The sequence below is a fragment of the Clytia hemisphaerica genome, unplaced genomic scaffold (genome assembly GCF_902728285.1).
Source record: "Clytia hemisphaerica strain Z4C2 unplaced genomic scaffold, Clytia hemisphaerica genome assembly, whole genome shotgun sequence".
Classification (NCBI taxonomy): domain Eukaryota; kingdom Metazoa; phylum Cnidaria; class Hydrozoa; order Leptothecata; family Clytiidae; genus Clytia; species Clytia hemisphaerica.
The window spans coordinates 312,435-326,537 of record NW_027103781.1 but is presented as its reverse complement, the minus strand read 5'-3'; the positions used below and the strand labels follow the sequence as shown (position 1 = coordinate 326,537).

Sequence of the window (14,103 nt, the reverse complement as noted above, 5' to 3'; positions counted from 1 at the left end):
GATAGAAATTCTACTGTTCCAAGGTTACAAAATCCAGTGGGGATGATTTTGGAGTGCAATTTTTTCACATTGAATCGAATAGCGATGAAATCAAAGTCAATTTCCCACTGGGGCCGAAATTGTAGGGTCTTTTTCCCACTGGGGACGGAATTTTGGCCAAATTTTCCAGTGAGGGCTGGGTTCCCAGCGGGCAGGGCACAGACCCGCGCAGGGGTGTCTAAAAGCAACACTCAATCCTTAAGCTTCTCAAGGGTATCTACTGTAGAAATAAAATTAAGTTGATATACTTTGTATTAAAATGTGCTTATAAAGTTAGGTATTAGGATTGTGATTAATTTTTAGAGACACCAAGTTTATCGCCTCATGACTGCTCGACTATTTGCAAGCCATATCAGTCAACCTGTGAGGGTTATGCAACGATTTATTTTAATCATTTCTCACAGTGTGTTTTGTGACTTAATTTATAATTTCACTCATCGCTATTCACAAATCTTTAAAAATCAAATACATTTTAAAGAAATTCCTTATCAAACCAGACCGGATCAATCTAATTTGTCGAACCAATCGAACGATTACAGTTCGAGTGAAAAAATTAATCGATTTTTTATAAAATTGTGAGTGTTCGATATCAAGTTCGATAACCCAATCTTGTTCGACAAGTTCGTGCCGCTCCGCCGAATATCAGTTTCTTTCCAAAGCCAAATTCGGAATGTAAATCGGGAAATTACTTCCGATAACGCCGGATCATATACTTTTCCTGTATCCTTTCAACGCCGTCACTAGGGCGGCTTTGTTGGGTGATAGTAGTCCGCCACGCGACCGCAGGTGAAATCGCTACAGAGGGGCTACGGACCTTATTCTGGATAGACAAATATCCGTGTACAATAATTAAGTCCGGGAATTGCGAAATGGTAATCAAGTGAGGGAAGAGGTGAGGATTGGATACCATCGAAGTAATTGAGCTTTTTACTGACCGAACTAATGTTTCAAGAATTATGAGTATTCGATTAGATTCGATTTTATCCAATAAAATGATGACTTCCATTATCTGAAAATTAAAAAAAAGTTGATAGAACCCTATCCGACATTAAACTTTCCCATACAAGAAAAATGGTGCCTGAAGCAGTCTGGACTTTTGTTTTTTTGATAATGTTTTGTGACGTTGACTTCAGTGCAGTAGACTAAAAACATTTAGTAGGGGCCACTATGTCGCGAAAAAGCCTCCCGTGTGCAGCAGCTTGTGCAAAAGGATTTTATGATTGAATATTGCTCCTTGAATGTAGAAGATCAAAATTTGAGAGGTGGGCCGGGTGTGACCACCCGTTGCCATGGAAACTGACGTCATTGGTTACTATGGCAACCAAAATAAAAAGTCGTCAAAATTGAAAAATTTTTGTTTCATTCGAAAGAGCATGAAATACTGATAAAGAAAAAGGTCAAAACCTATATCTGAAAATGAATATATCAGGAGATATAAGGAAAAATGACGTCATAAAACGATGACGTCATCGAAAAATAAAAATTTGCAAAAATTCAAAATTTTTTGTTTTTTTTGGAAAGAATACCTTCCAGTGAACAAAAAATAATATTACAAAAAAGTCTGAAAATCCTTTTTAAGAAGTGTATGAGCCAAAATTGATATTTTTAAATTATTTACCTGTTGTTGGGCAAGCTCCAATCTTCGACGACAGGCAAGAAACGAAATTGTCAATTTTGGCCAATAGACTTTTTTAAACAAATTTTCAAACATTTTCATAATAATACTTTATGTTCACTGGAGGGTCTTCTTTCCAAAAAACCAAAATTTTTCGAATTTTGGCAAATTTTTATTTTTCGATGAGGTCATCGTTTTGCCTTATTTCCTTAATATCTCCTGATATATTCAATTTCAGAAATAGGTTATGACCTTTTTCTTTATCAGCTTTTCATGCTCTTTCGAATGAAACAAAATAATTTCAATTTCGACGACTTTTTATTTTGGTTGCCATNGTAACCAATGACGTCAGTTTCCATGGCAACGAGTAGTCACACCCGGCCCCACCTCTCAAATTCAAGGAACAATATTCAATCATAAAATCCCTTTGCACAAGCTGCTGCACACGGTAAGACATAGTGGCCTCTACTAATTTGGCAAGGCTGACTTTTTGATAGAAAAACACCAAAATTCCAAATAGCAACAAGCAACAAGCTGAATGGACCTACCTTGTGATTAACATCAGATGAAAATAAGAAAAAAGTGACAATAATTGTACAAAAATTCAGAATGGAAAAATAAAGCTAGGTGTTGAATAATGTAAAATAGTAAAAAGGAATTTCCCCAAATACGAAAATCACTTAAACCATTCAGGCCCAAAAAACACTATTTTTAAGCAGTTTTTGGCCCAAATTTGCCCAAAAAAATTCTCCTTAAAAATCTGCAATCATGGTCGTAATATTTGAGAAAAAAGGGAAATTCACCGGGAAGTTTTGAAACCACAATCGATTTGTAAGTGCTCTAAAGTAGGTTTGAAGGGTAGAGTTTTAACACTAGACTTAAGACATCTCAGGATCCAAAAGTTCAAAAATAGTCCAATAAGGCTCACAATATAGCCTGGAAGTCTGCCAACCCCTCCCAAATTGAAATATTCGATTAAGTTAAAGAGATAGCCCAAAATCGACTTTCTCGCCAGAACTTTAAATCTTGAAAAACGTTAAAATAACCGGAATTCTCATTCTATTTCGACCACGATTGTGGCTCCGTCACATTTTGGGCATTGTCATTTTGCATCATTGTGCAAAAAATCAGAAAAAAATAATGAGTCAACATTGAGAAAAGCTATATTTTCTTATTTGGTTAAAGGGAATTTCCCAAAAATACAAAAATCCGTTTTTTAAGGCGAATAAGAATTTTCCGGGAAAAACCACTTCAGTCATTCTTTAGCGAATCTTGCCCTCTCCATCTTTGTACAAAAAATCAGAAAAAAGTAATAACAGGATTTTGCAGTCTATTACTACCCTATTTTTAGGCAGTTTTTGGCCCAAATTTGCCCAAAAAAAATTTCCTTAAAAATCTGGCTCCGTCACATTTTGGGCATTGCCATTTTGCATCATTGTGCAAAAAATCAGAAAAAAATAATGAGTCAACATTGAGAAAAGCTATATTTTCTTACTCTCGGGTACTTAACAGAATCCCACACGCAATTATTTTTCGAAAATGTTCCACCTAGGACATTCTTATTCCCAACCCCCCCGCTTCATTTTTGGGAAAATGTTTTTGAAAGTTCCCTTTTTTGTCCTAATTCAGCTGTATTAGCCTCCTTTTCAAAAATTTTCCACCCAGGACATCTTTATTCCACCCCCCCCCGCTTATTAAGTTTTAAGATTTTTTTCCAACCCCCCGGCTATTAGGTACCCGAGAGTATTTGGTTAAAATACGGTCAAAATACGAAAATCCGTTTTTTAAGGCGAAAAGAATTTTCCAGGAAAAACCACTTCTGTCATTCTTTAGAGAATCTTGCCCTCCATCTTTGTACAAAAAATCAGAAAAAAGTAATGACAGGATTTTGCACAAAGTCCAAAAAACCCTATTTTTAGGTAGTTTTTGGCCCAAATTTGCCCAAAGAATTTTTTTTCGAAAACCGGGCTCCGTCACATTTTAGGCATTGCCATTTTGCATCATTTTTTGTGCCAAAAATCTGAAAAAACTAATGAGCCAATCCTGAGAAAAAAAAGTATATACTGCAATTAAGAATGAGAAGGCAACATGAAAAAGATTTACAATGCCCTACAGGGAAGAAATTTTCGCGTTTTTTTGACAAATCCACGAAACACGAATATTTTCAAAATTACCTCTAAAATTGGTCTGATACTGATACCAAAAAGCTCATTCAGGAGTATTTACGAATTTAGAGTCGGTAAATGATTAAGAAGGTTAAAAATTTTATTAGCTAAAATATTTACAAAGTGAAAGTCTTCGCAAGAGATTAATTTTCTCAATAAAACTTCACTATAGAAACAAATGTACTACTGTATCAGTATTTGATAGCAAAAAAAAAAAGCAAGTTAAGCCTATATCACTTTTAAGTAAATCTAATCATAGGAAGCTTATTCTCGCGAGGTTCTCGATCAATTCAACAGTAATGTTCAGAATTCACATTTTCATTAAAATTTGTTAACGTCGGCTTCTTTCACGACTCCGACTCCTTCGTTTCTCATCACGTCGACCACCACGATCTCGCGATCGGTCGCGTGAATGTTTCTTATGAGAATGTCTATCTTTATCACCATCTCTCTTGCGTGAATCACGATCGCTATGGCTCCTGTCACGATCCCGATGACGTCCATGACTACGTTCCCGACTCCGACTTCTCTTACGATCGCGACTGTGACTTCTTTTGCGATCACGCGATCGACTTCTCTTGCTTTCACGTTCACGAGAACGACTTCTTCGGCGACTAGAAGATCGACGATCGCGATCGCGGTCACGTGATTTACTTGACGAACCTTCGTCTTGTCGTGAGTGACGTTCAGCATCATCTATCATAAAGAAAGAAGAGAAACTAACAATAGTTTGCTTTCTTTTTGGGGGGTTATGTTGAAGTATTCAGCGATTTAAGAGCTCATTGTCGCAAATGCACTTTAAAATTAACAGATGAGATGGAGTTTTTATAAGATACTCTCGGGTACCTTGTAGCCGTCCCCTCCCGCTAATTAATTTTTCAAAAAGTTTCCACCCAGGACACTCTTATTCCGCCCCCCCCCCCGCTTATTAATTTTTGGAAAATGTTTTTGAAAGTTCCCTCTTTTGTCCTAATTCTGCTGTATTAGCCTCCTTTTCAAAAATTTTTATTCCAACCCCTCCGCTTATTAAGTTTTGACATTTTTTCCAACCCCTCCCCGCTTATTCCAATCCCCCCCGACTATTAGGTACCCGATAGTACTTTAATAATTGGTCATTTGAAGTAATAAAAATGACGCGTTCTTTAGAAAAAGTAACAAAATTGTTTTATTACTTGTTAACGACCAACCAAATCAAATAAGAGCTTGTAAAAACTCCATCTCGTCTCAAAAAGTGCTAAGGATCTCATTGGACAATACGTAGGGTTGAAAATAGACGAAAGCAAACAACTCAACTGGAGAATGATGAGGAAAGTAAAGAAAAATATAACAGAAGACAAACCTTTGGCGCCATCTTCATTTTCATAGCCTGCTTCAGCTCCCTCTTCATCCGCCCCTTCATTTGCATACACTTTCCTTTCGTCATCCAAGTTCATCTCTTGAAGGCGTGCATTGATATCTTTGTGGATGGGGACCGGTATACGAGGGAATAAGGTGCCGTACCAGTCCGGTTTCAATAGGAAACTACGAATCATTTGACCGATTGTCATCTGAGAGCCTCCGCCTAGAAAAGATAATTAAAATCATCATGATGAGAAGATAATAGGTTATCAAGGATTATATTTGAAGTTCATTATTCTATCAACAAAAGGTTGACTCTATTTTCGACAAAGTTCTACAGGACTAGCTATTGGTGAAAGAAAATGAACATCAGAAGAGGTACCTCAAATCTCGTTTTACTTCTTTCTTCATTCTTTTGTACTTCAATACTGTTTCAAAAAAAGTACTTTCTTCGTGCAAGGTAATGAGGACGGACGAGAAAAAGGTTTCTGTATGGATCGGAAATATTCACCGTAGGTTTCAAAAAACTGATAGAAACTATTGCAAAATTCACCAATTTTGTAGCCAGACTCATATAACTTGGGAGAGCAAGTTCTATTTTTCAAAAAAAATCTGGTGTTCATCATATCGCAGTAGTCTAGGTTTTGCGTCTGAGACGGAAATAGATTTTACACAGCCAATAAGCAAATATTCTTGGAACTTTGGTGAATTATAGAGTTTTGAGACAGAAAAGCCTCTCTTTATACACTTTGCTGAGACGGAAAACCGTCTGAAACGGAGCGACTTTTTAACACTGATATTGACTGTGCTTAATGCATTCTAACCTTTGCGAAATTGAGTTTTAGTTACCCTCGAGTAACGCCAACAGCAAAACAACCTCATCATGAAAAAAGTGACCTGGCAGACTTTTAGGTTAAAATAAATGATTAAAAGATTTTTTATTTGGTTCGTTTATGTTACTTAAATGGCTTTTCTTTTTGAGAATCGTCACAGTGAAGATTTTAAAAGGCCTAAATAAATGAAAATAAATGAAATCTGCACTGCATGTAGTCCTGGCAAAACATAACTAACTCATGTTGCTTTTTGCGAGAATAAGGTTTTACGTGAGTAAAACTTTGAAATTCACTGTGATTGAACAGTAAAGAAAATTCATGAATAATGATTTAATCCCTGTGTATTTAATCCTGCCCTGAATCTTGTAAAATACGATTTTTAAGCAAGTTTGGAAAATCTTGAAACTGTGTTTTAACAATAAATGTTTTGCTTTCTTATTTGCGGTTTTACGACATTTCCAAAATCAAACTGGTTACTTGGGAGAGAAAAAAAACAAATGAATAAAAAAATTGAATAGTCAGCATAAAGCAAGCGATTGTAACAAACAATAGTTAATATAGCAGAATAAAACTAAGGCATTTAAAAAGACAGAGCATGATTTATTCAATATCTAAACTTGATTCGCTTTCTACCGTCCCCTTATACTATTATACTTTATCAGCATGTATTTCTAAAAAAACAAAAGCTTAGCTCTTTCCAACAGAAACACATGGAGAAAAAAAATGGCGTACCTGCCTTCGGATCTACTTCCTCATCATCTTCAAGATAGGACTCGTACCAGTCCCAAAACGTGTTGGGGTGTTGACAATACCGTATAAACATGAATCCGAGACCGCGAATGTATGGCGAATCTCTATGGTTGATGAGTTGTAGTAATTGTTTCTCTGTCAATTTAAGGGTGAAGAGTTTGTATAGGAGACAAAAACCACTAGATACGATCCCTCCAGCACCAACACCTCGTACACCACCACACATTCCGACTTGTCCATGTGTCTTTCTACTACCACGCTCCCACGGCTCCAAATGTTCAACCTGCACGAGAAATAAAGGAACAGAACAACGGATTAGACATTATTTCAGTGAGAAAAGAAAAGGGTCAATTCTTTTTTATTCAGGACTAGAATTTGTTGAAAAGCTAAGTTATTTCATGAATATACTCGAAGGTTCATTTCCAAAAGAATGGGAAAATAATTGGTCATAAATCATTGAAAGGTTTAGTAAGAGCTTTTTAAAAGTACGAGGACATTATTAAGTATTAACCACTTAATTTATTTGCACTTCATAATAAAAATAAACATCCTGTTAATAAATTGCATTTTCCAGTACTTGCTTTCCAATAGGAGATGAGAAGATGCAGTAATGCATTTATTGGAAGAAGAAAAAAATGAAACAATAACAAACTGACCTTGTAGTAAATCTCATCAATCACTTCATGAAAAGTTTTTAACTTGAACAGTTCATTCTTGAAGTAGGGACTGGCCAAGATATTAGTGACAATGAGATTGTTGATGTTCATAGAGTGTGTGTTACCCCACAGTGGCAGAGCGTTACCTTTCTTTTTAGGCTCTTCCTCATCATTGTCAGCCATTATGGTTGTTGGTTGTTTTTCTTTCTAGTTTTTCTTTAATTCTTGGATTTTAAACTTGTCAATTTGTTGTTCAACCTTCTTCGGATGCACCTGAATCGTAAAAGGAAAAAAAATTCACAGTGACGCTATAGTGTTTTAGAATAGTGTGCTATTTCATTGTGTATTTTCTCAATTTTAGTTTATTCCCGCAGCAGAGGGTTGCCAGAGTGTATTTTCTAATTTTACCAGTTACTACAAAATTACAGCCAAGTTCGCCAAGCTAACGATATTTATATTTGAGGTCTGAAACACTATGAAAAAAAATATGATGAACTTGAAAAAAAACATTGCAGTTTTTGACACTCATTTTTTGACTAAATGATTGATTTTGTTAACTTCGTTATCTTATAGACAGTTTTTATATAACAAAACAGCAAAATGTGCATTCACTTAGTCTTATACCTATCATTTTCAACGGCATAAAGTTGCATGTAGATTTGTGACCTTATTCTCTATACCCTTGACCCTATTTTAGCAATTATTTCAGTTTTCATTGGTCAAAATCTTGGGTCCCTTGGGTGGTGTAAACCCTTTCCCCTGCTTGTTAGTTAGAGGGAAGTCACTAACATTGAACAACTTGTTGCCTTTCCAACCAGAAAGAAAAATATCCTTGAATTGATTTTAAAAAACAACTCATCCTTCCTCTCATCTATGGCAGACACTGTTGGACTGAATAGTTATCACATGTCACCCACATAGCCGTCCAGTAAAAAAAACCGCCCACCTATGAAATCATGCCAATATCCCTGATATAAAAAACTCTTTTAAATCTGATGTTACAAATCTTTGTCAGCTACATAATAAGGCAACTCCGTTAAATGATCTTTGGAATGACTTTGTCAACCTTGCTGAGTCTGCTATGTCAAAAGTACCATCCAAAGAAACCTCAACGCGATATCATGTTCCATGGATCAAAGGAGATTGCAAATGCATGTCTCGTTGCCAAAGACGGGTATATCGCAAAGCTAAACGCAAAAACAATGAAGACCACTGGAAAAGGTTCCGCTCAAAAGCATATAACTCCTATGTCAATGAAACTTTTATGTCAGACAAATCAAAACTTTTTATAAGTACATAAAAAGTAAGCCCCATGACAGTGTTGGAGTATCAACTTTATGGGAATGGGTCCTACTTCTTGTAAAGTAGGAATTCCTTCCTTTTCAAGTTGGAATGCTTAGTGCTGTCCAGACACTGCTGGTTCTGTGCACACAAGACACAGATACCATGATGCATAGTGATGACACTCGAACTACGCAGGAGAGTATATAGCTTGTTGCAGGCGCAGAACGGGATGATTGACACCACACACCACAATGTCTGGCATATCACTCTTTTACCAGACTAGTGGGTTGACCAGGGCGAAGGTGTGTTCACTTGCCAAATGAACCGTATAGTAGTTGAACTCCCTGATGGGAGTCAAGAGCGATGACCACCACACCACTATGCCTATTTACATAATTTATTAAACAAAATTCATTTTTACCAATTGTTTTGATACCTAGGATAGCATTCTCTCGTTCAAGCAGGTATTTTACAATTCTACACAACCAGCTTTTTCTTAACTTTTTCTATGTACATCTTTTTGTTTAGGCCGACATCACAAATAACCTACCTCTTTGTACCTCTTTTCTGATTTTACATGAACAGCATATCCAACTTGGGCAATGCTTGGGCATTTTTTCAACATTGTATTTGAGTCAGCTTGCCTGGAAATAGTTGGCAAGCAGTGGCTCATCTGGTACAGTTGCTCGAAAGATGTCTTAATATTTTTTGAAGTGGTCTTTTGAGCAATTGGTCATGTCGCTTAAACAAAAGAGGACCTCTGGTGAGAAAGACTTCCCTTCCATATGTTTTTATGTATGGTATTGACAGGTTTGAGATTACAAGTTCTGCTCAATCTCTGACTTGAACGACAAAAGATGCCTACATTGCCTTCAATGATGTTCCAAGTGTAAATGATCTGGCATCGTTCTCTTCATCTTTTGAGACTGTATAACTTTAGAGTTTTCAGCTTTTGCTAGTAATTCAAGTGGCATAGTGAAATGGCACGTAGAAACGATTTTTGGACTTCTTCAAAAATCACCATCAATAAACGACTTTTGCATCATAAATGAAGAAAACGCACTAAAAGATACCCTACAATGCAGGAAGTGCCAACGTTTACTTTACCAGATCCAGATATGCTTGACATACAAATCAAGAAGTTTCCAGTGTCAAAACTGTACCAAAATACCAGTGGACTAACTGCAACATGGGTTGTGCCTAAGCTCAAAATTGTCGATTTTGGTAGGATATGGTGTACTAAGTGAGCACATTTTTCAACTTTTCACTTAAAATTTTATGTTTTTAAAAATTCCGGAAGCAAAAAAATTCAAAACATTTTTTTCGAAAGTCAAAAAAAAATCACAAAATTTTTTCTTCAATCAAGGCAAGAAAGATATTTTAACAAACTTGGAAAATGAATGAGATATTTAACTCTTGAACGGTCGTTAATAAGATGTACCCAGTAAAATGGTATCAAAATTGAGGAATTCAGTGAAAAAATTGCCAAATTTGGCATTTTTGGGGGTGGTATACACCAATTTTGAGGGTAAAATCAGTTAGTACACTATGGAATAACTGCAAGGGTGGTGGTGTCTGTAGAAAATGTCCAAAATTGCAGCTACTCCACATAGTGTCAAGGAGTAACTGCAAGACCCCCCCCCCTGAATGGAAAGGTATAATTCAAATGAAAAATCAAAAATTGAAGGATTCAAAAACGAAATCAAAGCCTGTGAGAATATAATGAAAAGGCAAGACGAAGAAATAAACCATTTGAAAGCACAAGACGTCAATGTTATGGTCAACGAAATGAAAGAAACTATGGACACCAGAATAACCACACTTGAAAAGAAGATTGAAAGCATCATCGAAAAGAAGGAAGAGAAAAGACCACCAATGAGCTACGCTAAAATCACATCCAAACACATCGAGAAAAACATTGGAGATGCGATTCGAAAAGAAAAACAGGAGGAGCAGCTGATTCGATCTACAGCACGCAACCTAATTTTTCATGGGATTGATGAATCGACAGATGAAACTGAAGAAGAAACAAAAATCGAGGACGAAGAATTTATCCAGGATAAAATTATTGGTCAGCGGCTCCATCTGAGGAATATAAAGATTACCAAGACGCAGCGGATCGGGAAATTTACGAAAGAAAGAGAAGATAAAGCGAGATACCGACCAATTAAAGTCACATTTACGAAAGAAGAGGACAAGAACACAGTGTTGCAAGCAATAACAAAAGAAAAACGCTTTCCTTACCGAGTGACAGAGGATTTGACCAAAAATGAAAGACAGATAATCAAGGAATGGTGTAAGGAAGCCGAAAAAATGAATGTTAAAATCAAGGGAGACAACACAAAGTGGAAAGTCCGGGGGAGCCCGCGAAAAAAACTCTATTTCAAAAAGATCATTGTAAAAAGTACGAGCGGTTTATAGAGGCCCATGTGTCTTCACGGTGGCCTGCAAACCTGTAAAGCTTTATTATTATTATTATTATTATTATCATTATTTATCAGCTAGGTTGCTCCTTCATCGAGCGAGTGTCGTCTGTTGACTTTGTTGTCTTGGATTATGATGAGAAATAGAAGTGGGCTGAGCACTGAGCCTTGTGGAACACCTGATATAACTTCTGTTTTGGCAGATAAGGTTGAATTTAATGAGACTCTTTGAATTTGATTGTCAGAAATGATCAGATCAATTGGTTGAGTTTTCCAGAGAAAACTTGTGCTCCCGTCATTTTTAGGTAAAAAAAATGAGTCAGTTGGTCGGTCTGCAAAAAAAAGTCCAGAAATTGATGTGTTTATGTAGACGGTCCGTCATTGCGGTCCTTGCATTTCACAAAAACAGACCCTCTTTTTTTCAAATGCGGTGTTTCTCTGTTTTTATGACTGACTTAAATCTGGCCCAAACATGGCCTGAAATTGCGCGAACCTGTATGTTCGGGCCATTTAAAAAAAAGTATTAGTCGCGAGGCCCGAACATTTTAGGCCATGCCCTGGGTCGTGTTATTTGGGGCTGCGACCAGTTGCAAATACAATGGGTAGAAGATAACAGTTACTAATATATACCCAGTGTAATTGCATTATATTTCCAGAAAAATGGATAGATGAAATTTTTTTCCAATGGGTGATTTTTTACTTACATATTTGAAGATTATTCTAGAAGAAAAGAAGTTGTCGTTTCAATTTGTCTTTTGCCATTTTCAATTTAAAGGTCGAATTAGCATGTTTTGCCCAAGACTATTGCATTTACACTGAATATGGAAAAACTTTTGCAAATGAACACCCTATGCAATACACCTTTCCTGTAGTTTGCAAAACTAATGTGCGCACATTATTATTATGTGTGCACATTATTTTGATGGTCTCCACCGTTTGTTTTCTGGAGGTAAACAAACCTGTTTTCGCCTGTGTTTCCTTACAGTTTGGGAAACCCTCTTAATTGTGCGCTTAACTTCTGAGATTTAGACGTGCAATTACATGGCTATCAAAATAGCTTATCACTATTTGAATGGGTGATACCGTGAGTAGAGGTCCTATATCCGACACCACTGCCTAACTCCGATGGGGTCTTTCAAAGATACAAACTAAAATAAAAACAAACCTTTCGCTGTGACGCAACGAAGATACCAAAGTGTCAACTAAACTGAGAGATTTGATACACTGAACCAATTGAACCAAATAACAATAATTGCTTCTTATAACAAAACATATTTTTTTATTGCAACATGCACAACGTCATAAATGACAACAGTAGTGTAGTAACAGCATCATAAAAAGTAATGAGATGTTTTGATTTTCCGAAGCACACAAAAATATATATAAAAGAGGTCTGTGTACGAGCGTGCTCATTTTGAAACATTACGTAATCAAGCCTGGTTTTTATCATTTTACACTGGCACTTGGGTTGATTGCGGGCCTTCCGTAAATAAACATCCGGAGTTATGGGTGGTAAAGAGGGCGTTGATAGATGCCGCCTCATTGATTGGGACGAGATGGAGTTTTTACAAGCCCTTTTTTGATTTGGTTGGTCGTTAACGGGTAATTAAACAATTTTGTTACTTTTTCTAAAGAACGCATAGGGCTTGTAAAAATTTATTACTTCAAATGACCAATTATTAAAATATCTTATAAAAACTCCATCTCATCTGCATTGATTCGATGTTTGTTATTCAAATTAAGTGCTACCGCATCCGCCCTTTTTTCAACTTCGCGCCATTTTTGCAATTTAGTCTGTTTGTTTCTTGATGGAAACCAGCCCAAGTTGTTTCGTATTTTTCCCGCACAAGTCACTTTTATTACAAAACTGTTATTGTTTTAAACATTAGCAACTGATCCAGAATAAAAGGTAACTATTTTTACAGCTCACACTTTTTAATTACATTAATTGACATCTTGACATTGCAGCTATCTTGTTAGATGTTTTGTTTCAAGAGTTCTAGCAATAGTTTATCGTTCAACTTGGAGAGGGAATGTTTGTAAACCTAGAATTTTTTTTCATAACAGTTATTTGGGGGGTCGGAATTAGGCAGTGGTGTCGGATTTAGGACCTCTCACGGTAAAGTATGTACAGTAATTGCTTCCTAAAAACTAGTCTATCATTTAAAAAAACTTTATTTGCTTCTGATTGCTTAGAAAAATTGGAAAGCCTTGGACTATATCTTACTCAAAATTTATCGTAGAAAATGATCCTGTTATAAAATTTTGTCGGCTTGACCATGTCTGCGCGGATTTTGAAAAATCTGAACCCTCTAATCTGCTCAAGCAATCTCAAATTCTGCCCTTTGGGAAAGTTAATTTTTTGAGCTTTTCTTAAGTTCTGTAGATCAAAATGCCCTCAAAGTATGTTCAATCTATTCATGATATTATACCAACCTGAAGATTTTTTGCCAAAAGAAGATCGCCATCAAAAGTTAGAAGCTGAAGAAAACCCACTTTCCCTAACCCCTCTTGTCGCCACAGGCAAAAACATGTTCATTTACCTCCCAAACAATTTGTGTAAACGGTGGAGCGCACATTTCCCCAGGCCATTTCTGAGAAGTTTGAATTATGGAAAAGGTGTATGCAAGGAGGATGTGCCAGACAATTTTGCGACTTTAAAATATGGATAGATCCAGGCTAGAATATTCCATGCTTTATCTCCTTCAAGAAAGTAATGCAACATTATTGACCAAAGAATATCTAAAAAAAAATTACCTGAGTAGAAATATCAACTGAATCAAGCACACATACCAGACTCAGGTGTCAAAGTCCTCATATGTCACCTTCCGCAGCCTTCTTCTTTCTTCAATGGTGTCAAGTTTGAAATGAATCGAAAGTGAAACGAAAAATGCCGAAGTCGATAGAATATTTTAGCTTAAAACAAGGACTGAATATAATAGAAAAGATAAGTAAATTAGAGATAAAAAGAGCTTATAAACCAATTTAAGAGTCTTTATA

General features: G+C 36.3%; 1 protein-coding gene across 3 annotated transcripts; it reads right to left on the bottom strand.

The window, feature by feature from the left end:
* Nucleotides 1-3,901: 3,901 nt before the first annotated feature.
* On the bottom strand, nt 3,902-13,972 carry LOC136806213 (pre-mRNA-splicing factor 38B-like). 3 transcript variants are annotated; one of them, XM_067062775.1, is made up of 5 exons: nt 13,861-13,972; nt 7,397-7,669; nt 6,723-7,023; nt 5,159-5,380; nt 3,902-4,515 (listed from the first exon to the last, which is right to left on the bottom strand). In XM_067062775.1, exons 2-5 carry the CDS (start codon nt 7,577-7,579, stop codon nt 4,151-4,153), a joined length of 1,071 nt encoding a protein of 356 aa, XP_066918876.1. In that variant the 5' UTR covers nt 7,580-7,669; nt 13,861-13,972; the 3' UTR covers nt 3,902-4,150. The 3 variants fall into 3 exon arrangements, with proteins under 3 accessions (XP_066918876.1, XP_066918877.1, XP_066918878.1); XM_067062776.1 differs by having other exon boundaries at nt 13,897-13,963; XM_067062777.1 differs by having other exon boundaries at nt 7,543-7,669; nt 13,861-13,953.
* Nucleotides 13,973-14,103: the final 131 nt, after the last annotated feature.

What these genes read in the sequence shown, in the direction of transcription:
- LOC136806213 (XM_067062775.1), bottom strand. Translation starts at nt 7,579, where the DNA reads ATGGCTGACAATGATGAGGAAGAGCCTAAAAAGAAAGGTAACGCTCTG. An exon ending in TTGATGAGATTTACTACAAG is followed by an intron (nt 7,024 to 7,396) that starts GTCAGTTTGTTA and finishes TTTCTCGTGCAG; the next exon opens with GTTGAACATTTGGAGCCGTG. An exon ending in GGAAGTAGATCCGAAGGCAG is followed by an intron (nt 5,381 to 6,722) that starts GTACGCCATTTT and finishes TATCTTTTCTAG; the next exon opens with GCGGAGGCTCTCAGATGACA.